Genomic DNA, 27,662 nt, shown 5'->3' with positions numbered 1-27,662 from the left:
CCGCAGCGGGACGAGTAACGGTTACGAAGCACTTTCTCTGCCGCGATTTCTGCTTAGTCATTGTCTTCCAGGAAACAGCCCCTCAATTTACGGTCAGCTCTCTCAGCGGCCGCAGTAGCCGGAGCCACAGCCGCAGCCAGCGGTGCCTTCCTCTCCAGCCGCCGCCGTTTGGCCTCCCTCGGGCCCGAGCGCAGGCCGGGCTCCAGCTGCGCGGCACCGGCAGCCTCGCGCTCCCTCTCGGGCCTCTCTCGGGCCTCGGGCACCACGTCCTGTGGGGCGGCTGCCTGCCCGCCCGCGCCCAGCCCCGTCGCCGCTCGCTCCTGGCGGCCGCTGCCATGGGAACCGACAGCCGCGCGGCCAAGGCGCTCCTGGCGCGGGCTCGCACCCTGCACCTGCAGACAGGGAACCTGCTGAACTGGGGCCGCCTGCGGAAGAAGTGCCCGTCCACGCACAGCGAGGAGGTAAGCGCGGCGAGCGTCACCGCGGGGCTCCCGGGGCAGGCCTCGGGCCAGGCCGGGCGGTTCCGGGAAAGAAGAAGCTCCCGCGGGCGAGGGAGGGTGGCAGGGCCTTGCGCGCACCTGGGCTCCGCCCGCGGGAAGATGCCGGGGCCGGTGTAGGAGCGATCTGGGGTCCAAACCCGCTGCTGGGGGCAACGCGTCTTTAAAACTTAGTGGGTGCAGCTGCGCACTGAGTGACGCCTCTGTAGGTGCTTAAGACTGGTAGCAGAACTCTCAAACATCCTGGGTCCCTCTTCCTGGCACGGAGGTCAACACAGGGCCAGGACGTCGCTCCGTCCCTCTCCACGTCTCTTGCTTCCTTCCCCCACCCTGTCCAGGTAAAGGAGTATTTCGGAGATTATCCTGGTGCATTCAGATGAAGTAGTACACCTAACTTCTAGAATGTTGACATTAGACTCTATGTTGTAGTGAGGCAAATGAGTTGGCACTCAAATTTGGCTTTGAAATACCCTAAATACCCTGACTTTCGTTATTACACATTTTTTCTTTTTTTGTGGGGGAGGGGACGGAGTCTTGCACTGTTGCCCAGGCTGGCTGGAATGGAATGGCGCTATTTCGGTTCACTGCAACCTCCACCTCCCGGGTTCAAGCGATTCTCCTGCCTCAGCCTCCTGAGTACCTGGGATTACAGGCATGTGCCACCACGCCTGGCTAATTTTTTGGATTTTTAGTAGAGACGGGGTTTCACTATATTGGCCAGCTGGTCTCGAACTCCATATGGATCTCATAATCTGCCGGCCTCAGCCTCCCAAAGTGCTGGGATTCCAGGCGTGAGCCACCACACCTGGCCTGTCATTACACATTCTACGCACTTATCTGTGCATCTATGTATGCTTTATCATTACACATTCTATGCATGTAACAAAATGTTACATGTGCTCCGTAAATATGTACAAATATATATCAATTAAAAAATAAAAGTTTCGTAAAAACTGGAAAATAAAAAGACTAGTCACTAGTTGGAGGTGACAGTAATTAATCTGGAATTACAAACTTGTTATTCCTATTTGTTGTTGGCCATTTCTGAGCAGATAGCTATCCACAGACTGCATATTGTGCATATTGGTGGTATGAGACAATTTTAGTATTTAAAAAATAACAAAACCTTTAGATTTAGGAGCTCTATGTCTTTTAGAAAGTTACTTAGCCTTTCTGAGTCTGTTTGCATGGCTTTAAAGTTGGGTAAAAACACCTTCCTCATCAGGTTGTTGAGAAAATACATGAAAATGCTCATCATACAGGCATCTATCTCCCTGTCATCTGGTTCCATCAGAAAGATAAAACAAATCTTGGCCGGGCGCGGTGGCTCACACCTGTAATCCCAGCACTTTGGGAGGCCGAGGCGGGTGGATCACGAGGTCAAGAGATCGAGACCATCCTGGTCAACAAGGTGAAACCCCGTCTCTACGAAAAATACAAAAAATTAGCTGGGCATGGTGGCGCGTGCCTGTAATCCCAGCTACTCAGGAGGCTGAGGCAGGAGAATTGCCTGAACCGAGGAGGCGGAGGTTGCGGTGAGCCGAGATCGCGCCATTGCACTCCAGCCTGGGTAACAAGAGCGAAACTCCGTCTCAAAAAAACAAAAAATCTTAATTAAAAGAAAAAACCTTCCTAAACTATGTCATATTATGGTATCAGCTGGGTTCATAGGCGGTTTCTGCTCTCTTATATGAGATGTTGGTAACAGACCATGCAGCAGCACACGGCATCCCTCTAAGTGCTGGACCTCTGCCCAGGCCTGGTTGGGGTCAATGCCCATCAAGAGATGAGAACTCTTGCTTGTAACTTTAGTAGGAATCTGAGTCCGTACTATATTCTGTGTTCACATTCCAGCTCAGTGTGTATGTTTTGTTTTATTTAAACCACCTACTTTGGCTGTTTCTCCCAAAGATAAATATTTCTGTATTTGGTACGTAGACCCTTAATTTCTTCCTGTACTGTTCGTGATATTGGGTGAAATTTTATCTATCTCACAATAGCATACTCTAGTGACTCAAGAGTTTCTGATTGCAAACATAGTAAGAAGTACATTTTACCTTGCAATCCAGTTAATAGTTGTGTATCAGTATATCTGAAACAGGTTTCACAAATAGATATTAACCGTTATTTTATACTGTGTATTCTGATTTTTTCTGTCTTTAATTTTTAAAATGTTGATTTCTTGATACACAAAGTCACACACCACAGTTTGTAAAACATTGTTCAATTGACTAATTCTGGTTTGTAGTGTTTTATTTAGGGTGCTTCATAAGAGTAGGGCAAAACTAAAGAAACTAGAAAACATTTGAGGAAAACCTGAAGGAATCATATTATAGGGAAACTATAAAAAGGGGGCACATTTTGTTTCTATGTAAAAAGAACTTTGTAACATCCAGAGCTCCAAATTGGGATGTACTACTTGGAACAGTTCAACCTCACTAAAGAGATTAAAGAAACGGAGTAAATCACTTATTTTTGAGAAAATGTATATATTGGGTCGAGAGTTCAGTTAAATTTCTTACAAGGTCTCTTCTAGTTCTAATTTAAAAAAAATGTTATGACCTCTGTCCACATTTTTTGTTTCACTGGAATTTTATGAAATCAAATAGTTTTTTAAGTAGATCATTATAGAACTGTTTTGCCCAGTTCTTTGTTGTAAGGGTGTTTGACCGGCTAAATCGTGGTATTTAAAAAATTCTTACACAATTCCAGATCTAAAGATAGACTAAGTTGTGGTGATGCTTATCCTCAGTGATATTGTGTGTGTATGATAAGAATGAAGAGAGCAGAGGACAAACATAAACATTAATGTTAATGACAGACATTAACCCAAGTACAAAGTTAATGTTTAGTCAACATAGAGAACATGTAATTTACAAGATTAAAAATCATTAGGTTTGTGATAAAGTCAATGAATTTTTTATGTAATTATAACGTTAGACTGCTTTATAATTTGTCCTGACATTTTGCAGAATCCAAGATTAATTAAAGAAATGGTTTCAAGAAGGGGTGACTACTCTGAAAATATACTTTCTTCTTGAATTGAGGAATTCATCGGGAAAGCCTCAAGTGTGCAAATGAGCCATCCTTCCAAAGGGAAATTTCTTAGAATTCTCCCACGATTTGAGCCAAAGCACTTCCGATAGAATTTTTAACCTCTAGTTGGTTCTGCTCCTTCAATTTTTACTAATTTTTAAGAGAATATTATGATTTGTAATTCTGTCTGGAATGATTATCAACTCATTTTTATCCACTGACTTAAATTGGTTATAAATATGCTTTACATAAAGATGTAGACCTTGTAACTTGAATTCAAGTGTATTATTGTGAATAGCACATAAATTATTGTTAAGTATCGTATATCTTAATATAGGTAGTTCTGTGCCCTTAAATTGATAACCTTGTACTGAGAGATAAGTAGTCAAGTGCTTATATCAATTTTTATCATAAGCAATCATAGTTCAAATAGTTCAGAAGTTTGGTCTCTGCTGTTTCTATTAGGAAAGTGCTTTTGCAGTTCAGGGGCTTGCTTCTAGTTACTCATTTGTTTTTGCATTGATTGCCCACAGAAGAATGCAAAACACTGTGTCCTTGGTTATCTAATAAGGCAATGATTTCAAATAGCCAGCATTGGCCCATTGGTGGTCATAAATCAGTTCAGTGAGCCACGGAGCAGTATATTTTTTCTAATTAATATATTAGAAGCCATTAGAGTACCTGGCATGTTATGAGCCTAAATGTCGTTTTGTGGATGTTTTGTTTCATTATATGTATATACATATAATGCATATGGATCTTTGCTTACTATGTGAATGTATGTCTTACTTTGGACTACTATGAAATAAGTTTGAAATACACTTTAATAAAGTATGTTTGAATTAATTTACAACATACCATACTGTAATATTTGTGTAAAAAATTTTTTTGTTTATCTAAGAAAACATTTAAGATAGGTTAGAGGTACACCTAAATGTTAGGAAATGACTTCTGGACTGTCATACAAGTTGACTTCTGCAAGATATGTCTATCCTGGTGGTTCTCAGACTTCAGAGTACATAAAGTACTCTACATGGGACACTTGTTAAAATGAAAACTCCAGAATGCTCTTGGAGAGTGATTCAGTGTGTCTAGGATTAGTCTCAGGAGTCTGAATTTTGAATAAACAACACAGGGGAATCTGAGGTAAGAGTCCTCCAGCCACACTTATTCTCCAATAATTTAATTTGTTTATCTTTAAGAAATGTAACATAGTTGTGTTATGAATTCTAGTCAGATAGCCTGGGCTTGACTCCAAGTTTCTCTGTTTATAAACCTTATTTTTGTTTCTTTATGAATGCCTTTTTTTTTTTTTTTTTTTTTTGGGAAATAGAGTCTTGCTCTGTTGTCCAGGCTGGAATGCAATGGCACCATCGTGGCTCACTGTAACCTCTGCCTCCTGGGTTCAAGCAGTTGTCCTGCCTAGCCACCCAAGTAGCTATTACAGGTGTCCACTACTACGCCCAGCTAATATCTGTGTTTTTAGTAGAGACAGGGTTTCACCATGTTGTCCAAGCTGGTCTTGAACTCCTGACCTCAAGTGATTTGCCCGCCTTGGCCTCCCAAAGTGCTGGGATTACAGGCATGAGCCACTGCACCTGGCCTATGAATACTTTTATGTCCCAACAGTTCACTTAAATTTTCACTGGTACAAAAACACTTTAAAATAATTAGACAACTGCTTTAGTTCAAGAACATTTGAGAAGCAAGAGCAGGATGAAAAAAAGCCTGAATTTGTCTATGTTGAAGGAAACAAAAACCTTGTAGAATTAAAGTTGGGGTTTCTATGGCATTTCCTGTTGCTGTCTTTTTTCTGCCTATCAAATTAATATATTCTTATTGTAGGAGTATAGAAAAGTGTATAAACTTTGATTAACAGTTTCAAAATGCATTCCTTTTGCAGCTTCGTGACTGTATCCAAAAAACGTTGAATGAGTGGAGTTCCCAAATCAACCCAGATTTGGTCAGGGTAAGTGAAATGTGAATGCAACCATCATGCAGGTCAAAAAGGAAGTAAACAGGAAGTTAATTTCTTCAGTTTTGTGAGGGAAGTCGAATAGGCAATTAGCCATAAAACTCTCTGTGCTTGATTTACTGAGACGGCACTCTCATTCAGTAGGCTTATACATAAAATAGAAAATCTAGACTGTAGGCAACTTGTTAGCCAGACAAGATACTAGGATTCTTATGCTTATGTTCTCACCACGGTTTCCTCACTATCGGTGTTTTATTTGCACTTATATTTGGTCTAGTAAAGGAATGATTATCAGTTTTGATTGGTAGATTGCTTTGGTAGACTCAAAGTCACTGGAAGTGATTTTTCAAATGTCAGTTTCTGATGAAGCAATAAGGAACTGTGTCCATTAAGTGTCAGTATATGGCTACTATCAGAAATGTCAATGTACAAAACACTAAACCGCTCTTTGATATCCAACTTAGTCAAAGGCTCACAGCACATTACTTAACTACTTTAAAAGTATGGAAAAGGACATGTGCTGGGAATACTGGTTCCACTGGGCATACTACAACTATGTAACTCCATAGCTGCTATATAGACGTTGAGTAATTTTTTTTTAATCAATCTCTGTTTCTCTGAAATGGCTATTTATTCTACTTATGCTTGACTTGTAAACACTTACTGAACTCCTAATGTGTGCTATGAAAGTGCTCAAGAATCATGGGAAAGCCCTTGCTGTTTACTTTGTGTAATATTATAAATGTAAGTTAATGTGTTTCCGATTTATATGTACTAATACTTTGTCATTATCCTGGTAATTATTCATTAAAATATGTTCGAATGACCTTTGGTTTTTTCTGCTGCACTCAGAAAAAAGTTTGGGTTTAAAATGCTTGTGATTACAGGCTGACCGCGGTGGCTCACGCCTGTAATCCCAACACCTTGTGAGGCTGAAGTGGAGATCACCTGAGTTCAGGAGTTTGAGATCAGCCTGGCCAACGTGGCAAAACCCCATCTCTATTAAAAATACAAAAAAAAAAAAAAATAGCCTGGCATGGTGGTGCATGCCTGTAATCCCAGCTACTGGGGAGGCTGAGGCAGGAGAATCACTTGAACCTGGGAGGCAGAGGTTGCAGTGAGCTGAGATCACATCACTGCACTCTAGCCTGGGCAACAGAGTGAGACTTTGTCTCAAAAAATAATAAAAATAAATAAATAAAAATAAAATTCTTGTAATTATAACACTAAATACACTATTGTCATACAATCCAGCAATCCCGCTCCTTAGTATCTACCCAAAGGCGCCAAGAACTTATTTCCACACAAAAACCTGTGCAGGGATCTTTACAGCAGTTCCATTCATAACTGCTAAAATTTGAAGCAACCAAGATGTTCTTCAGTAAGTGAATGTATGTATAAATTATGAATGCATATATAAACTATCCAGACAAGGTAATATTAGTCAATGCTAAATAGAAATGAACTATCAAGCCATGAAAAGGAACCTTAAGTGCATATTACTAAATAAAAGATCTGAAAAGGCTACATACTGTATGATTTCAACTATTTGATATTCTGGAAAAAGCAAAACTATGTAGACTATAGCTTTGCTAGTCTAGTATAAAAAAAAATAGTAAAGAGGTCAGTGGTTGCCAGGGATTAGCAGAGAGGGATAGATGAATAGGCAGAGCACAAGTTTTTTATGTCAATGAAACTACTGCATATGATACTGTAATGGTGGATGCATGTTATACGTTTTTCTAAACCCATAAACCATGCAACACCAAGAGTGAACCCTAAGATAAACTGGACTTGGGTGAATATGACATGTCAATGTAGGTTGATCAAGTGTAACAAATGTATACCACTGTGGTGGGTATGTTGATAATGGGGGAGGCTGTGTGTATGTGAATCTGGGGGGTAAAAGAAATCTGTTCAATCTACTTTGTGTTTGATATTGTTGTGAACCTAAAACTGCTCTAAAAAATAAAGTCTATTAAAAAAAAATAACTAAATCCACTTGCAGGTTAAAGTCCAATAACATTAAAATCCAAATAAATTAAAAAGTAAAAGAAAACGTTTGTAATTAATGTAGAAAGTTTTTAATATGTCATCCAGATGGATAATACTGGTTTTCATTGTTTTTTAGGGCAAAATGATCTGCTGTGCTAGTGGTTCTGACTCCTCACATATCCCCCGATTGCTTGTTTAATTCTTTTGATCATGCTTCCTTCTAAATACCTGGTCAAAATGAGACATATTTTCCCAGAAAATAGATAAAAACACACACCATTTAACCTTTATTTCAGAGCTTTACAACCCTTGTGAAGCCCACCCAGGCCTCATCTTGCAGGTAGACAATCCTACAAGATAAGTCTGTTGTCCCATCTGTTGTCTTACAGGTTCTCTGCTTCTAAAGGGCATTCTGGATTATAGACAAATTTATAATTAGAAGCATTAAATTTTATGTTTATTTTAAATATTATGTGTTTATTATAGGAGTTTCCAGATGTCTTGGAATGCACTGTATCTCATGCAGTAGAAAAGATAAATCCTGATGAAAGAGAAGAAATGAAAGTTTCTGGTAAAATCCAGTCTTTTCAATTTATTTTGTTACATAGTGGAAGTGATAGATTTTATTAGGCATTAGAATAAGCCTTTCTTTGCTCAAACACTAAATGTGGGAAATACAAAGATTCTTTCTTAACATAATTTTACTTAAACTCCAAGATGGAGTTATAGGAGGTCAGTGCTGGCTATTATATAAGAGTCATAGCTGGGCGCCGTGGCTCATGCTTGTAATTCGAGCACTTTGGGAGGCTGAGGCAGGCGGGTCACGACAACACAGTGAAACCCCGTCTCTACTAAAAATACAAAAATTAGCTGGGCGCAGTGGCGGGCATCTGTAATCCCAGCTACTCAGGAGGCTGAAGCAGGAGAATCACTTGAACCTGGGAGGTGAAGGTTGCAGTGAGCCAAGATTGCGCCACTGTACTCCAGCCTGGTGACAGAGCAAAACTCTGTCTCAAAAAAAAAAAAAAAAAAGAATCAGAATAGAACTTCAACTTGCTTTACTCATGGTGATGTCATCATGTCATGTAATTTATGTGTCAGACTTCAGTAGAAAGATTAAGGTGAAGGAGATGGAAAGGATAAAGGGAAGGCTTAGGAGCAGTGTCCCCAAAACAAGCATAAGCACCCCTTTACTGGTAAGCAATATCCGAGGTCACCTGGGAATATAAAAAGTCTGGGCAACAGTTACATGAAGAAAAAGAAAATACTGTAACACCCATTCAGGAAATGTAGTAAGTGACAAATTCCAGAAATTGTACTACGCTCAAGGAATACACAAATGAAAAGGTGTGCTATTTCTGCCCTTACCTTACAGTCAGCATAGCATAGTCATTAAAAGCTTAAGCTTTGAAGTTTCTGGGTGTGCGGATTACAGGCTAGTATACTGTTGGGCTAACAAAGATTTTAACCTCCCTGTGCCTCAGTTTTCTCTTCTATAAAATGGGGATGTATCTGTTTCTCCGGCTTCTTTGTAAATTGGATAAAATAACAAAAGAAGTTAGCACAGTGCTTGCCTCAAAGTAAGTTCTAGGTAGCTATTATTTGCTACCATGTTGTTACTGTGGTTGTTGGTATTTTGTTATTATTGAGATGGATAATAATAATAAATTACATGTAAGATGAGATAGGGTATTGTCTTTTTAATCTGATAATAATAACTACCATTTATTGAGTTTTGCTTTGTGCCAGGCACTGTACTTGGCACATTATGGTTATATTTTTTCATTTAATTCTCAAAACAATCCTGTAAGATAAGTCTGTTATCCCATTGCATTAGTGATATTAAGTAACTTGAAAGTTGTCATACAACCAATAAGTGGTTGAATCAAGAATCCACTCAGGTATGCCTAACTCCAAAACCCACTTTTTCCTTTTAATATCACAATGCTATTTGTGTTGGAAAGGATGTAAAGCAACATTCTTTGTGACGTTGATTGTAATTCATGATTTAGTTCCATCATAGGTCTCTTAGAAGTTGTACTCAGTTCCTATAGGGCTTGAGATTTTTTTTTTATAGGTATCAAAATTCTCCCCATATAAAGAGCTTTCCTCTTTCTACCTATCCAAAAAGGCCTCATCTTTCAGAGAAAGGAGGCTATTTCAGATGGCACAAATTCGTGGACAGAGAAATACTAGTGGGGAGGGTTTTCATAGAGTTTTAGGGGCTAAAGTTAGACCAAAATAGTAAATATTGACTCTCATATAGTAGGGAAGCTGGGGTGGCTGTTCAATAGGGAGTAATCTCAGGGAAGCAGTGTTTTTAGAGAGATTATCTAGCAGTAGGAAGGGACTCATATAAGAAACATACAAGAAAATGTGTTGCATATATCAAATGTCAGGCACTTTATATAAGGGTATTTCATTAGCCCTATTTTTTTTCCATTTCCTCTTTTCATTTTTTTCTTTTCTTGCCCTTCTGCTACTCTACCTGTTTGTCTATTGAGTAAATTTATTTTTTTGAAGTGAGTTTACATAAAGTAAATATGTACATATAAAATTGAGTTTAAATGAAGCGAAAGCCTCAATCTTACAAATATGGGAAATGACTCAACTTTCCTAGTAACCAAAGAAATGCCAATTAATGTGGTCCTGGGTAGGTATGTATTGTACCTGCTAAATTTAAAAAAAAATATTAATAATAGCATCCTATGTTGTTAATAGAACAACTCTTCATTGGTGGTGGTGTAGTAAACTGGCACACATCTTTTAAAACATACCAAGACTTACACAAAACATCACAGTGCTTTGACTCATAATTACATTTCTAACTATTCATCCCTGGGAAATGATATAGTATAATGCTGAACAAAAAGTTACTACGATGTTTGTTTTGGCATTATATATGTGAAAACAGAAAGCTGGAACTACTACTCAAACATTTACTAACCTAAATGTTAATAAGTAGAACTCATTTAATAAATGATATACTCTTCAAAATTATAAAACAATATTCAACCATTAAAAAATGAGTATGTAAAATTGGCTGGGTGCAGTGGCTCATGCCGGTAATCCCAGCACTTTGGGAGGCAAGGCAGGTGGATTACTTGAGGCCAGAAGTTCGAGACCAGCCTGAGCAACATGGCAAAACCCCATCTCTACTAAAAATACAAAAATTAGCCAAGTATGGTGGTGCAGGGCTATAATCCCAGCTACTTGGGTGACTGAGGCACAAGAATTGCTTCAGCCCATGAGGAGGAGGTTGCAATACCAAGATGGCACCACTGCACTCCAGCCTGGGCAACAGAGTGAGGCTCTGTCTCAAAAAAAAATTATACACTATAATATAAATTATACACTAAAAATTATATTACACTATAATATAAAATTATACACTAAAAACCCAGAATACATTCAAGGCCACCCCTAAGTGGAAAAAACAAAACAAAACAAAACCACAGAATGCACAGAAATCTTAAACTGTAATTTGGGTGTTGAGACTGGCAATTCTTTTTGGTCTTTACTTTTACAGGTCTTCATTTCTACAGTAAGCACATGACTATTAGGATAAAAAAAGAAATTTGGCCTGGTGTGGTGCTGTAATCCCAGCACCTTGGGAAGATTGCTTGAGGCCAGGAGTTCAAGACTCCCCTGGGCAACATATCAAGGCCATGTGTCTACAAAAAAAAAAAAAATGAAAAAATTAACCAGGTATAGTGGTACATGCCTGTAGTCCTAGCTATTTGGGAGGCTGAAGTGAGAGGAACACTTGAGCCTGGAAGGTTGATGGTGCAGTGAGCTGTGATCGCAGCACTACACTCCAGCCTGGATGAGAGTGAGACCCTGTCTCAAAAAAAATTGTGGTGATTCATACCTGTAATCCCAGGACTTTGGGTGGCTGAAGTGGGAGGATCCGTTGAGGCCAGGAGTTCAGTGCCAGCCTGGGCAATATAATGAGACCCTGTCTCTACAAATTTTCTAAAATAAAGAAATTTTAAGATAACCAAATACTACATAGAAATATATTTAAAATATTTATTACATAAAGATAAACCAAATAGAAGTAGAAATAATGTTATGCCCTACTTTATATGACCAAAACTAGAAGGTAATATCTGAAAATGAAAATGATTGTATTAGGAAGGTAGAATTGTGGATTTTTTTTTTTTCAGTTTTCTTCTCATTACATTTTTAGTTTAGTCTTTGTATATAGATTTTGGTTTATTGGAGAAAGTATGTAATGTGTTCTATTAATGTTTGAATCATAAAAATATAAATTTCAAGTAATTTAAGCTCCAATAGTTATCTGACTTGCCTTCTAATAAATGGGAATAAATATTTGCTTTTTGTTTTGTAAACAGGTATTTGTTGGCACCTAGCACATGATTTTAAAAGTACAGTGGAAATATACATTTATGTCTTAAAATTAAAACTATAAAGTTATGTAACTGGGAAAGGAAAAATAATTCACTCAAGATTGACTAATCTTAGTATTACAACATTGTTAATACTTGCATATAGTGAAATGTGTATCCAAATGTAGTAATGGATTTCCTTTTCTTTGTTACCCAGCAAAACTGTTCATTGTAGGATCAAACTCTTCATCATCAACTAGAAGTGCAGTTGACATGGGTAAGTAAAAACCGAACTTTTTATCTTAATAGTGGACTTTAAATTAGTATAAGTGTATTAGTTATAACTTGTGTTTAGGTTCAGGTAAAAAGAAAATGAGTTGATTCCAATTTTACCTTTTAAAGTTCTAGCCTAATTTCTTAAGGCTTCTGTAAAATCATACTTTATGTATGGTCATATTTTGATATGCAAGAGGAATGTAAAAGGTGTAACGTAGTTAAATGTTCACTATCTGTTTGGAGATAGAAGTTCTTAATCATATTCTTAGCTGTTTTAGTACTATAGGTGAAATATCAAAACCAACAACAGCAAAAAAAAATCCAAATATTTTATATCTATTTTTAGCACTTAGGTTACTGTGATATTAAAGTTATTCAATACTTAAAAAAAATTATTCCGGGTTTACATATATTGAAAACGTAAATGACTGGCTCCTTAATATAACTTTAGAATGAATAATCATTTAAAATAAGCTCTTAAATTATTTTTACAGAAATTAAGAAATTATCTACCTTTATAAATATGGATTAAGACCATACATTCAGTTTTCCAGTGTCTCAAGCTTATTCTTTGCTGTGACTACCAGTTACAGAATATTAGCTCATTATTCATGTGATCATCCATATGTGATAGTAGTGAGCAAGTAGAACTGGAGAAGAAAATTTTGTGAAGATAAGGGACTAAAGACTTCTGGGACCTAGGAAACAAGAAGACATTTTGTTCCCCAGAAGGAGGAGCATGTAGGAGCTGCAAACTCCCTAGGAAAAAGGCAGGTCAGAGAAACCAGCTTCTCTGCCACACAGAGCAAGTAGGCAAATGGGCACTTAAACATTTTTAAAAGATGGAAATGTTCTAAATAAAAAGTAAACTACAAAATAATCTGTTATTTTGAAAACTAGTGAAGAATATAGACAGAATTCAGTGGAATACTTTGAAAATATTAGAAATCTTTGTTTTTATGATGGAACAAGCATTTATTCTCTTTGTGTTTTCCTTCTTATCAGCCTGTTCGGTCCTTGGAGTTGCACAGCTGGATTCTGTGATCATTGCTTCACCTCCTATTGAAGATGGAGTTAATCTTTCCTTGGAGCATTTACAGCCTTACTGGGAGGAATTAGAAAACTTAGTTCAGAGCAAAAAGATTGTTGCCATAGGTACCTCTGATCTAGACAAAACACAGTTGGAACAGCTGTATCAGTGGGCACAGGTAAGGGATGGCAGGATCATAAGCACTCTGGGAAGAATCTACCCTTTTCAGTCTTTGCTGCGCGCTGTTGAGCATCGTGCTCATAGTGGCCACCCCTGCAGGGGACTTTTCCACATGTGGGAGTTTTGTTTTGTTTCTGCAGGAGTTTTGAGGCAGGTTTTATCTAAATCATTTGGGATTTTTGTTTGTTTTTACTTAAATACATCTCTGATTTAACTGAATGTTAACCCTAGTTAAAATGAGTGACAAAAATACTAGAAAAATGTGTGTTAAAACATTTATAGCCAAATGAATTAAGGCCATTTCCTCCAGTTCTACTTACGTGCTGAAAACAATAGTACCTAAAGAAAAATTAAGGTTTTTCTTTAGGTACAATTAGACCAGGCTCTAATTTCCTAAGTAAGGGAATATTATATATAACAAATATTTTTCTGTTATGCAAATAGATGTGTAAGACTCTCAGTTCATACAACTTGATAGGGAGTGAGTGTCATAAATTAATTATTCCCACTCTCTGGTCTAATAACCTACAGAATTATTAGGAAAATCACTTACTAGCATTTTACCTTTACTCTCAGTATTTTTCTTTATTCTTTTTCCTTCTTCTTCAGCCTTCTCCTTTTCAGAGCTTTCATAGTTTCTTGTGGACAGTAAGACCCTAGAGAAAGTATTTCCCCTTCTCCCTTTGACTTGATGATAGCCAGAATGTGATCAGGAAACTTCTGGAGAGACTTAGATGATTCAGAATGCAAATTAACCAGTGCAGCTACTGGAAGCTATCAGTTCTTCTCTTTCAAAATGTGTCTGATTAATAGCCATATTTTATACTTTGACATTAAATGTATTTACTTGCATTTGATCCTCTACCTTTAAGACCTATTCCCTCTGTAGTTGAAACCATTGCACTTAACAAACTAACAAAAATCATGTTTGTTTTCTAGGTAGATGTATTAGATTGTTAAATGGTTCTAACAGGAGACTTTTTTTTTTCTTTCTTTTCTTTTTGTTGAGACTTTTTAATAGTGTAATACTAGGCCAGGTGTGGTGGCTCACACCTGTAATCCTAGCACTTTGGGAGGCCAAGGGAGGTGATCACCTGAGGTCAGGAGTTCGAGGCCAGCCTGACCAACATGGTGAAACCTCATCTCTACTAAAAATACAAGCTGGGTGTGGTGGTAGGTGCCTGTAATCCCAGCAGCTCTGGAGGCTGAGGCAGGAAAATTGCTTGAACCCAGGAGGTGGAGGTTGCAGTGAGCCGAGATTGCACCACTGCACTCCAGCCTGGGAGACAGAGCAAGACTCCGTTTCAAAAAAAAAAAAAAATAGTGTAGTACTGTGTTGGCTTTTTCCTCCTGCTAAAGTTATATTTCCTTTCCCTATTACATAAGGAAAAAGTAATAGGGAATGTCTAACCTTACCACTAACCTGGGTTAGAAAAGCATATATTAATAAAGATATTCGTGTAAAAGTATTTTGTAAACTTTAAGCACTGTGGATTGTGATTTTTCATATGTTCTAAAATTAAGTTATGGTTTGCTTATTGCTTTCTACTTTTGGTATTATATTTAATTTAGTAGTGATATCATGATTTTATTTTCACTTCTAGGTAAAACCAAATAGTAACCAAGTTAATCTTGCCTCCTGCTGTGTGATGCCACCAGATTTGACTGCATTTGCTAAACAATTTGACATACAGCTATTGACTCACAATGATCCAAAAGGTAAAACTGATATTTTCATTATAGAGATGGATCATAAACTTTTGTCTTGCAAAAAGGTACTTGCTGATATTTAATTTTAAGTGTGAACAGTGATAAAAATACAGTGTTATCTGCACTATTCTTAATGATTGGTTCAAAACATATATGCCTTTATTTTATTTTCAGAAAACTTTGTTTTTGTCTCTGTACCAATGGGGAAAAAAAGTGAAGGGATCATTTCCTGAATATCTGGTCTTTTGAGGTTCACAAATACTAAACTACACAGAAAAGATCTTTTGAGACGTTTCAAATAGCAATATTTATAATCCTATCTAGTACAGCAAAGACTGGACCAGAAGGCCACTTGATTTTTTATTTAGTTATTTATTTTTGAGATGAAGTCTTGCTCTGTCACCCAGGCTGGAGTGCAGTGGCATGATCTCAGCTGACTGCAATCTCCACCTCCCAGACTCAAGCTATCCTCCTACCTCAGCCTTCCGAGTAGCTGGGATTACAGGTGCATACCACCACACCTAGCTAATTTTTGTATTTTTTGTAGAGACAGGGTTTCATCATGTCACCCAGCCTGGGCTTGAATTTCTGGACTCAAGAAATTCCCCCTCCTTGGCCTCCCAAGGTGCTTGGATTATAGGCGTGAGCCACTGCAGCTGGCCAAAAGGCCACTTTATTTAAGGAGATAAATATCTGAAAAACATGGCACATGTAATTTAATTCAGAACTTAATAAGTATCTTAGGATAGGTAATTAGGTATTTTATTAATGGTTACTATCAAGCCATATGTTTAGCGTTAATCAGAAATATTATTTGATTAATGAGACTGGCTTATCTGCCTTCTGTAGAATAAATTATTTACAACATTTTATAAGATAACTAGAAAGACTTGGAAGAGATATTGAACATAATTTGCAAAGATAAATGTTTCAGAGAGCCTGTATGTTACTATTTTTGGTTATAAATGAAAAATATTTGGTTATAAGTGAGAAATATCTTGTGAAAGTTTTAACTCTCGACATTTTTATAGAAGTTCTGATTTAATAAATATTAGAGGAAATTATATTTCAGAGATAATTCCCATCAAGAAAATGTTCAGCTTTTACTTCCATACCTAAAAAGATGATATAATATCGGTGGGTTGATTCAGTTTGCTCATTTTAAGGATGCTGTGAATGATCTGTTAAGATTGATACTATTTATTAGCAGTCTACTTCATTCCCATTTCTTCACTGTTTCATCAGAGGAGGGGGAGATGGAGAAGAAAAAGTTTTAATAGTTATTGTTCCTTGAATGCCAAGCATCAAGCCAAATGCCTCAGAGAGATTATCTATAATCCTCACAAGACCTGAACCTATACATTTTTTTAGTCAGGAAATAGAGCCTCAGAGTGAAAGGAACTAGCCAAGGTCACCCAGCTGGCTTTGAGCAAAGTTTGAACTTGGCCTAAGTCTTGGATTAGTTTGGACCCTTTTCCACTATACTATCTCTCTGATTTGAAATGTTAGTATTACAGTCAATATGAAAACTTCATTTTCATTTAAATCATACCAGAATACAATACAGTGACTTTTGCCTCCCCAGTAGAGCTTTCACAATCAAGTAAATTGATTTTTAAGCCATTTTAGTGAAAAATCTAACAAACTGTTATGCTGATTTACTCTGAACTATAAGTGATTTAAATTTTAACTTTCCATATGTTGGCAGGTGTCATGTGTCTGTTTACTTTTTGGAGGCTCTTCTAACAGTAACTGTTACCAACCACTGATGATCCAGCCTGTACCCTCTTCTAGCTTCACTTGAAAAAAAACTCAATCTAGTAGTAAAGGAAATAGGAAAAGATGTAGGTGTCTAGTGTTTTATTTTCACATATCTAAATGTTGCATTTAGAAATTATGGTAAAAATATATTTGAGGAGAGAGATTTAATCCTTTTTTACATTTTTTTGTATTACTGACATAATTTGATACTTGGTTGTCTTTTTTAATTCTAAGACTTGTGGTGAAAATGTATAGGCTTATCCTACATTTATCATTAATGAACCTTCAGACACTTTATAATGACACAACTTTTGATTTAATTTGTCATGTTTACTGAAGAAAGAGTTCAACCACAGCTGAATTTTATTTTTATTTTATTTTATTTTTTGAGACGGAGTTTCACTTTTGTTACCCAGGCTGGAGTGCAATGGTGTGATCTCGGCTCACCGCAACCTCCGCCTCCTGGGTTCAGGCAATTCTCCTGCCTCCTGAGTAGCTGGGATTACTGGCACATGCCACCATACCCAGCTAATTTTTTTTTTTTTGTATTTTTAGTAGAGACGGGGTTTCACCATGTTGACCAGAATGGTCTCGATCTCTTGACCTTGTGATCCACCCGCCTCGGCCTCCCAAAGTGCTGGGATTACAGGCATGAGCCACCGCACCTGGCCCTGAATTTTAAAAGTATATAGTTAAATGAATAGCATAGTCTCTGATTTTGTGTCAAATTTTTTAATTTTTTTAAACAACCAAATCGTAAAACATTTAACTCTGCTTGTCATTTAAAATAGAATTTTGTTCATAAATTCCTGAAGGTCTACCCCTCTTCTAAAAATTACTCTTACTCCTCATAATGGGTTTATTTTCCATTACGCTTTGTTCTAGAGGTTGTAGTAACAGCTTAACTAGAGAGTAAAATTGTAAAGTAGGTGATCCTGAATTTAGAACCTTCCGTTTTTATTTGCTTCCCGCCTACCACTTGAATTAAATCCAATCTGTATTATCTCTCTTTCCCTCGGGGTCCTCTTCTCTGTTAGAGAATCTGATAAACAAACCCATAGTAATGTTGCTTTTCCAAGGAGACATTTGCATTATATTTATGAAAACTACCATTTACTAGTAGTGTGACCTTGGCCAAGTTACCTAACCTCTATGCCTCAGTTTCCCCCCATAAAGGAGATAATAGTATCTATCTCATAGGGTTAGCATGTGGATTAACTGAGTTAATACATGTAAAGTACTCAGAAAAGTACTTGCCACATGAAAACAGCTAACATTAATAAACATTGATTGACTGTTTATTATTAATGTTATTCAGGTATCACAGCAGTTCATTTGGGAATAGATGTATCCTTTAGCACTCCCAAATCAAACTGTAAAGATGCTCACTTAATCCCCATCTGTAGGTTGCTTCTGACCCCAATGGAATCTTTCCATATTGATTGATTCATTCAATGGACATTTGAGCACCATTTACCAGGCATTGTTCTGGGTACTAGAGATAAAGGACCAAGTCAGACAAAAACCAGCCCTCGTGGAATTTATATTCAAATGGGAGGAGACAGACTATAAAATAAATGTTACATATGATAAATGGTAGTACATGCTATGGAGATAATTTGGCTGAAGGAGAAAGAGTATCCAAGTTAGTCGTTGTTTTATGTTGTACAGTCAGAGAGGTCTCTCTGCTAAGGGAATATTAATCAGAGACCTGCAGGGAAAGAGTGAGCCATGTGAATATCTGGAAAAAGTGTGTTCAAGGAAGAGGGAGAAACTGATTCAGAGGCCCCAAGGTGTGAATGTGCTTGAGGTTTTCAGGATGCAGTAAGGAGGTGAGGCCAGTGTGGCCAGAGAAGAGGCAGTGAGGAGAGGAGTGGTAGGATATGGGATCAGAACAGTCGTAGAGAGCTTGGATATAAACTTGGAATTTGCTGGACACGGTGGCTCACACCTGTAATCCCAGCACTTTTGGAGGCCAAGGCAGGGGATCACTTGAGTCCAGGAGAAGACCAGCCTGGGAAACATAGTAAGACCTCATATCTACAAAAAACAAAATAAGTAAATTAGTTGGACTTGGTGATGCATGCCTCTAGTCCTAGCTACTCAGGAGAACGAGGTGGGAAAATGGATTGAGCCTGGTAGTTTGAGACTGCGGTGAGCTGTGATTGTGCCACTACACTCCAGCCTGGGCGACAGAGTGAGACATTGCCAAAAAAAAAAAAAAAAATTGGCACTGCGGCACTTTAAAATTATCAGCTGCTGGTGCTGGTGGAAGTGTAAAGTATAGCCTTTTCTGTAGAGCAGCTGGCAATATACTGTGTATCTAGCTTTAAGAATGCACTTGTACTTTGGCCCTTCACTCTACAGCCAGGCATGCATTTTAAAATGTTCATCATCTGGCATCACTGTGACACTTGGAGGACATTGTTTCTTCCATATTTGGAGATAAATTTATGTGTTGATTGTTTTTTTATAAGATATAGTTGATAAAAATTTATTTAAATGGTCTTGCAATGATTTGTATTCAGATGCTTAAAGCATTGTTGGTATAAATATTTCTATTTTTAGAAAGGGTTTTTTTTTTTTTTTTTTTTTTTTTTTTTTTGAGACGGAATTTCGCTCTTGTTACCCAGGCTGGAGTGCAATGGCGCAATCTCGGCTCACCGCAACCTCCGCCTCCTGGGTTCAGGCAATTCTCCTGCCTCAGCCTCCCGAGTAGCTGGGATTACAGGCGTGCGCCACCATGCCCAGCTAATTTTTTGAATTTTTAGTAGAGACGGGGTTTCACCATGTTGACCAGGATGGTCTCGATCTCTTGACCTCGTGATCCACCCGCCTCGGCCTCCCAAAGTGCTGGGATTACAGGCGCGAGCCACCGTGCCCAGCCCTAGAAAGGGTTTTTATGGATCAGTGCCCCAGTTGTCATCAGAGCCATTGGTTTCATTGTTTAAAATGTCATCTGTAAAATGGGCATTATTTATGTGAATATGGCTTTTTTTTGGCATTCCTGATAATTGTATTATATAAAGAAAGTCTATACATTGGATTATAACGCTAGTATATTTAAACTTACAGACTTATTTGTAATGCAAACCACCATTTTAATGTACTGTAATTAGTATGGTTATAATATATACAGTCTATACGTCCTCCCATCACACAACTTTGTGTGTGTGTAATGAACCAATTTTGGTTTGAAAATATTTTTTGAGGCTGGGCACGGTGGCTCATGCCTGTAATACACTTTGGGAGAACGAGGTGGGTGGATCACCTGAGGTCAGGAGTTCGAGAACAGCCTGACCAACATGGTGAACCCCGTCTCTACTAAAATACAAAATTAGCCAGACATGGTGGCACGCACCTGTAATCCCAGTTACTTGGGAGGCTGAGGCAAGAGAATCACTTGAACCCGGGAGGCAGAAGTTTCAGTGAGCCAAGATTGCGCCATTGCATTCCAGCCTGGGCAACAGAGCGAGATACCGTTTCAAAAAAAAAAGAAAAGAAAATATTTTTTGAAAAAGAAAATTTATTTTGGCATTATTCTTATTAGCAAAATATTAGAAAAAAACCTAAATGTTTTGACCAATGATAAGGAAATATATAAATTATGATAACTAATATAGTATTGGGGAAATTATTAAAAATTATGTTTTCACAGATTATTACATGGGAAAATATTCACAGTATAAGTGGAAAAAGTAAATAAGGCTGTTGTAACTACAGTATTTCTAGTTTTGTAAGATATGGATATATATACACACACACATATACAGATATAAGATATGGAGATATATATTCAAGGTATGGATGGAGATATATATGAAGATATATACCCATATACACCAAAAAAGTTGTAAGGAAATACATGATAATGGTATCATCTCCAATTGATAGGATTATCAGTGGCTTTTTTTTTTCTTTAGACCCTGACTATACATTAGAATCACTTGGAGATCTTTAAAAAACTGCAGATGTCTAGGCTCCACTCCCCAAAAGTTATGAATTAAATAGGCTGGGGTACAGGTGCGGATACTTTTTAAGTAACTGCCTGGGAGTTTCTAATATTCTGGTTCAGATTCATAGCACACACATGAAGGATAAGCATATTTTATATTAAATTTTGAGGTGTTTCTTTATTATGTTAACTGCTTACCTACATAGTAAAGTACTTTTGTTTTCCAACTAACACGCTGGAGTTGTTTGTTGTTGTTTCTTTCAGAACTGCTTTCTGAAGCAAGTTTCCAAGAAGCTCTTCAGGAAAGCATTCCTGACATTCAGGCGCAGGAGTGGGTGCCACTATGGTTACTGCGATATTCAGTCATTGTGAAAAGTAGAGGAATTATCAAATCAAAAGGCTACATTTTACAAGCTAAAAGAAGGGGTTCTTAACTGACTCAGGAGCATAACTTACTGACCTGTAATTTCCTTGAATATAAGATAAAATTGAGATGTGTAAAAATCTATTATTGCCTGTAAATGGTGTCATTGAGGCAGATATTCTTTTGTCATATTTGACAGTATGTTGTCTGTCAAGTTTTGAATACTTCCTTTGCCTCCCTATCAATCCATTCTCATGAACCACTGTATTGGTTTCCTTAAACTATTGTTTTCTAATTGAAATTGTCTATAAAGAAAATATTTGCAATATATTTTTCCTTTATTTTTATGACTAATATAAATCAAGAAAATTTGTTGTTAGATATATTTTGGCCTAGTTATCAGGGTAATGTATATACATATTTTTTATTTCCAAAAAAATTCATTAATTGCTTCTTAACTCTAATTATAAGCAATTTAATTACAATTGTTAAAACTGAAATACTGGAAGAAGATACTTTTCCTCTTATTGATAAGCTATATCTCAGAGTAACTGGAGTAGCTGGGATTTACTAGTGTAAATAAAACTCACTCTTCAATACATGAATGGAAACTTAAATTTTTTTTATGTGTTCTTGCTTATAGTATAGCTGTAAAGATTTAGCCATGTATTCTTGTGCTGTATTCTCTCTGTTACTTATAAAAACAAACCAAAGTAAATCTGAAAAGGAGAGGAGAAACTTCGAAATTATTGTTTGGGGGTTTTATAAAAGCAACTACTGTCATCTCCAGATTCTTTTAAATTATTGATCCATGCTTAGTATATATTGCTACTCATTCAAGAATCTTCAATAAGTAACTGGGCCCAGTGGCTCACGCCTGTAATCTCAGCACTTTGGGAGGCCGAGTTGGGTGGATCGCCTGAGGTCAGGAGTTTGAGACCAGCCTGGCTAACATGGTGAAATGTCTCTACTAAAAATAGAAAAATTAGCTGGGCATAGTGGTGGGCACCTATAATCCCAGCTACTCAGGAGGCTGAGGCAGGAGAATCACTTGAACCAGGAGGTGGAGGTTGCAGTGAGCAGAGATCGCGCCATTGTACTCCAGCCTGGGTGACAAGAATGAAACTCCGTCTCAAAAAAAAAAAAAAATCTTCAATAAGTATTGAGTACTTACCATGTGTTGGGATACTGTGGGCTCTGGAGAGACATTATCTACTTAAACAACTTTGAGATATAGTTTTAACTATTTTAAAGCAGAATAATATAATTAAAATTTTATAGCTTAAAAGAGACTAAGTCATTTCGTATAATTCCTCATTAGTTTAAGAACCACAAAATTGCAAATAAATAAGCTATAACCTTTGCTATACACTATAGGTCTCCTTAATTTTATAAACTGGTGTCTGTAACCTGAATAGTTTGAAAACTTCTTTAAAAATCTCTTGTGTCTCAGTAGTTTTAAACCATGGGCCTAAATAAAACTAATCTTGCTCACGTTTTCTCAACCTAGGGAAAAGAACTATGGTTCCATATTCAAAATAAATATAATAGAACTTTTTCCTAAGTAAGATTTTGTGGTTTACTGATTGGATAATTTGATCATTAAAATTATGTGAAATCTGGCCGGGCACAGCTCACACATGTAATCCCAACACTTTGGGAGGCCAAAGCGGGTGGATCACCTGAGGTCGGGAGTTCAAGCCCAGCCTGGCCAGCATGGTGAAACCCCGTCTCTACTAAAAGTACAAAAATTAGCCGGGCGTGGTGGTAGGTGCCTGTAATCCCAGCTACTAGGGAGGCTGAGGCACAAGAATCGCTTGAACCTGGGAGGCGGAGGTTGCGGCGAGCCGAGATCACACCATTGCACTCCAGCTTGGGTGACAGAGCGAGACTCCATCTGAACAAACAAAAATTGTGTGAAATCATGTGATTTGCCTGGTAAAACTTGTTTAGACATTGAACTACTTAAGCCATCTAGCCTTTATATTAATTGTATGTAATGTTACTAAATATATATAGTTCACTGTTGAATTTGGAAATGTACAACATTATTTTTTCCATATAAGTCCTTAAACAAGTGTTCATTTTATTTGAAATCTATACAGTGAATTGGCAAAGATATTTTAAGAGGAAACTTTAATAGCACATTTATTGCTTTATAACCCTGGAATTATAAAAACGGATTGTTTGAAGGGTTATCTGAAAATGGGGAAAAAAAATCTTAGTTGCTAATGTATCTAAACTTCGGCAGAGCTTTCTGGTGATCTACCCACACCCTCAACTCTTGACAAAGAAACAAGACTGTAGGTTCATTCTCTGAAGGGGCTCATGTACAGAATTTTTTAATGAGCTTTTACTTTTACCTCTGTACTCTTGATTTTCTGTTATTGAATAATCTTTTTTAAAACACTGATTTTTAAGGCTTTATATAGAAGTTTTACAAGCTGATGTTCACATCTTTTTTTGATGAACTATCAGACTATAGTGAACACTTTTCAAATATTTAAGGACTTAATGTTTAAAAAGCCATAAAATAGAAAGTAGTAATACTACCAAATAATTACTTAAAACTGAAACTAAGTTATCAACAGTTTATATAACATGTTTTTTGAGGAGATGTGAATCCAGTGTGACCAAGGTAGAAAAAGTTTATATAATTGTTTTTTTCCAGTAAATATGAAAAAAAGAAAAAAGCTGTAGCTTATTCATTACATTTTCAAAATACACTGGAGCCTTACTTTAACACAGCGTACTGTAACTTGGAATTTGTTCTGAGTCTATCTTGAATTCCCATCCAGGAAACTGTAGTCACCAAAAGCAACCAGTATTTTCACATGATGTAAAAGATCATATTGTGCTAGTACATTGGATAATAGAATATCCATTTGGAGATGGCCATTGCTAGAACTTGAATCACAAATAATAGCTAATAATTTTTCAGTTTTCAGAAAAGGTCATTTGGATAACAGCTATGTATAAAATGGAAAATAAAAAATTACTCTATTTTGCATGAATAGTTCAGACTTTCCCATACCAGAGCCAAGTAGTAACTAAAATGAGGATCTTAATTTTCAATGATAAAGGTCTAAGGCTCACTTAATTATGCTCCTTTAACATTTTCTTTCTAGGTTCTGCACCCAGTACTTTCAATATTTGGGAATGTAAACAGTTGATATATTTATTGTATGTTGGCTGACAGTTCATCCTTCTGCAAAATACGCATTTAGAGAAATGTGAAGCTGTTTTAATGAGTATTTAAACCATTTGTATCATTTGTGTTTTCATATTCAAATACATCAACTTAAAATTCTGAACCTATTTTTTTCATCATTAACTTCCTATTATACCAGAACTTATATCTTTTTCCTGTAAAGTTGGTGATGGGATATGGCAGTTTTATTTTTGAAAAATATATAACATGACTTTAATATTTTTATAGTTTTCAGAATTAGAAAAGTAGGAAGGGAAAATGTTTTAATTAGATAATTCAACTTTTTATGTGTCTGTAGTATACTATAAAAGCAAATTATAAAGTATTAAATATTTATAATTTTTAATATTACTTACATTATGAATTTAACTAAAATAAAGTGTGAGTTGTATATTTTTAATTGGGTTATTTCGATAGCTGGAAGCATCCTGAAGCATTATATTGATTTTTGAACTATTTGAATTTAAACTGAGTATGATTCAAAAATAAATTAATAATTGTAAAACATCCAAGTTATAAAGCTATTTATGCATTCATTCATTCCACAAAGATTTATTGAATGCCTGCTACGTGTTAGGCACTGTGCTACAGATGGACACAGGTGAAAAATAACTCCTATCTTCAAGGAACATATGGTATATTTGGGAGAAAAGGAAGGAATCTGTATATGAATAAAAGCAATAAAAGGCTACATCTGTTGACTGGGCGCAGTGGCTCATGCCTGTTATCCCAGCACTTTAGGAGGCTGAGGCGGGTGGATCACTTCAGGCCAAGAGTTCAAGATTGCCCTGGCCAACATAGTGAAACCCTGTCTCTACTAAAAATACAAAAATTATTCGCGAATGGTGGTCCATGCCTGTAATCCAGCTACTTGGGAGGCTGAGGGACAAGAATCACTTGAAAATGGGAGGTGGAGGTTGCAGTGAATTATTCACAGATAACTTTTGACTCCCCCAAAACTTAACTAATAGCCTACTATTGACTAGAAGTCTTGAAGATAACTAGTTGATTAATACATATTTTATATGTTGTATACATTATATATCGTATTCTTACAATGAAGTAAACTAGAGAAAAGAAAAGTTTAAGAGACTCATAAGGAAGAGAAAACACATTTACTGTTAATTGGAAGTGGATCATCATAAAGGTCTTCATCCTTGTCTTCATGTTGAGTAAGCTGAGGAGGAACAGGAGGAGTTGGTCTTTCTGTCCAGGGGTGGTGGAGACAGAAGAAAATCAGTGCGTAAGTGGAACCTCGCAGATCAAACCTGTGTTGTCCAAGGGACAGCTGTATTGTATATATTTACCTAAAATTAGGCATACTATATTTGCTCTAAATCCACTTCAGTTAAAGAAGATAGGCAAAGAACAGGTAAGCCCACATAAAAACACTTTTTTTTTGCCTATGGTAGATTTGTTGATAGACCAGCTCATGGCTTCTCATATTATGAATACGTACTGACAATTTTAGTTTCTTATATTTGTTTCTTGACGTTAGATTATATAAGTTGCTTTTCTCCTTTCTCTCTTTTTTTAACTTGAAAGGGGCCATGATCGCAAATATTAGACATTGAATGATTTTCTAATATTCTCTCCAATTTTCTACACCTACCTCTGTCTTAATTTCTGTTTTCATGCATTTGCTCAAATTAAAATTATGGAGATTAAATAAGTGAACACATGTAAAGCACTTCGACTAGTACCCAGCAGATACTAAGTGCCCAGTACTATATGATTGATGCTGTTGTTCTTTGATGCTTTGATCTCCGCAACCTACATCCAATTGGTTCACTTTCTTTCTATACCATTTGTCTCCTCTTCAAATCTAGCCTTTCTCTTCTGTTCATCTTCTTACACAGTCTCACTACTACTTGGCCCTACCAAAATTTATTTTTGCTCCTCACCACATTTGCCACAAGAGTTGATCTAAACCATTTCCATTCTTCTGAGATGTATCACCTACTTACAGAAGTTATTATCTATCCCAAATCTCCTCTTCTCTCCAATTGAACATTCTTGCATTCACATTCTGTTTCAAATATCAACTCTTCCCTCCTGCCTTAAAGGAAGGTGCATTCTTTTATGGTTACACCCACGTTCTTGGTTTTTTATCCAATTCTTCAGTTAGCATTAGGCTCGGTTGCAAACAGAAAAATCTCTAAGTAAGTTTTTAACAAGGTGTTTCCCACGGGTGAAAAATGTAGAAGGCTCTTGAGGGCTCATAGGGCAGCTCCACGAGTTGATTTTTCCTTCTCACTGCTATGCCATCTCTAAAGCATGCCTTCATCCTTATGGCACCAACTTGCTGCCTGAAAACCCGCGAACCCAACTTTCCAGGAAGTAAAATGCACTTTAAAAGGTCATGAGGGCCGAGCGCGGTGGCTTATGCCTGTAATCCCAGCACTTTGGGAGGCCGAGGCAGGCAAATCACCTGAGGTCAGGAGTTCAAGACTAGCCTGCCCAACATGGTGAAAGCCCATCTCTACTAAAAATACCAAAAAAAAAAAAAAAAAAAAAAAAAAAAAAGAATTCGCTGGTAAGGGTGGCAGACGCCTGTAATCTCACCTACTTGGGAGACTGGGAGGCGGAGGTTGCAGTGAGCTGAGATGACACCATTGCACTCCAGCCTGGGCGACAAAGCGAGACTTCATCTCAAAAAAAAAAAAAAAAAGGCCGGGCGCGGTGACTCAAGCCCGTAATCCCAGCACTTTGGGAGGCCGAAGCGGGTGGATTGCGAGGTCAGGAGTTGAAGACCAGCCTAGCCAACATACTGAAACCCCGTCTTTACTAAAAATACAAAAATCAGCCGGGCGTGGTGGAAGGCGCCTGTAGTCTCAGCTACCTGGGAGGCTGAGACAGGAAAATCGCTTGAACCCGGGAGTCGGAGGTTACAGTGAGCCGAGATCATGCCACTGCACTCCAGCCTGGGCAACAGCAAGCCTCCGTCTCAAAAAAAAAAAAAAAAAAGTCAGAACAAATGCGCCCAATTTATACCTAATTGGCTAAAATGTAGTCACTTAGTCACATTTGGCTGCAAAAGAAGACTATAAAAGAAGCTATTTTAAGCTGGGAAGCAGTGTGTCCACTGAAGTCTGTGTTCTGTGACTTTAAATAAAAAAATTGGTTTTCTGTTACAAAGAAGTACAGACTAGGTTTGGTGAGGCACTCATCCATCCTTTCTCACCTCCAACAATAATTTGCGTTTACTTATTTCTTCAATCCCTTTCCATCCCCTCATAGTTCTCTACCTTTTGTACTAAAAGCCCCCAAAAACCTCTTGATTCTGGTCATTCTCTTCCTTTCACTGCAAAAAAATGAAA

General features: G+C 37.3%; 1 protein-coding gene across 1 annotated transcript; it reads left to right on the top strand.

The window, feature by feature from the left end:
* The first annotated feature begins 335 nt into the window (after positions 1-335).
* On the top strand, positions 336-24,849 carry GCLM (glutamate-cysteine ligase modifier subunit). The gene is made up of 7 exons (XM_012439681.3): positions 336-461; positions 5,437-5,502; positions 7,990-8,074; positions 12,073-12,132; positions 13,137-13,339; positions 14,946-15,060; positions 21,032-24,849. The coding sequence occupies exons 1-7, from the start codon at positions 336-338 to the stop codon at positions 21,199-21,201; spliced, it is 825 nt and encodes a 274-aa protein (XP_012295104.1). The 3' UTR covers positions 21,202-24,849.
* The last annotated feature ends 2,813 nt before the right edge of the window (positions 24,850-27,662 follow it).

The sequence above is a fragment of the Aotus nancymaae genome, unplaced genomic scaffold (assembly GCF_030222135.1).
Source record: "Aotus nancymaae isolate 86718 unplaced genomic scaffold, 86718_ANA_hifiasm-v0.15.2.pri h1tg000122l, whole genome shotgun sequence".
Taxonomy (NCBI): Eukaryota; Metazoa; Chordata; class Mammalia; order Primates; family Aotidae; genus Aotus; species Aotus nancymaae.
The sequence above is the reverse complement of the archived record's forward strand: the minus strand, read 5'-3'. Positions and strand labels throughout refer to the sequence as shown.

Coding starts and splice junctions, on each gene's coding strand:
- GCLM (XM_012439681.3), top strand. CDS start 336: ATGGGAACCGACAGCCGCGCGGCCAAGGCGCTCCTGGCGCGGGCTCGC. Junction 462..5,436: donor CGTCCACGCACAGCGAGGAG/GTAAGCGCGGCG, acceptor TTCCTTTTGCAG/CTTCGTGACTGTATCCAAAA. Junction 8,075..12,072: donor AGAAGAAATGAAAGTTTCTG/GTAAAATCCAGT, acceptor TTTGTTACCCAG/CAAAACTGTTCATTGTAGGA.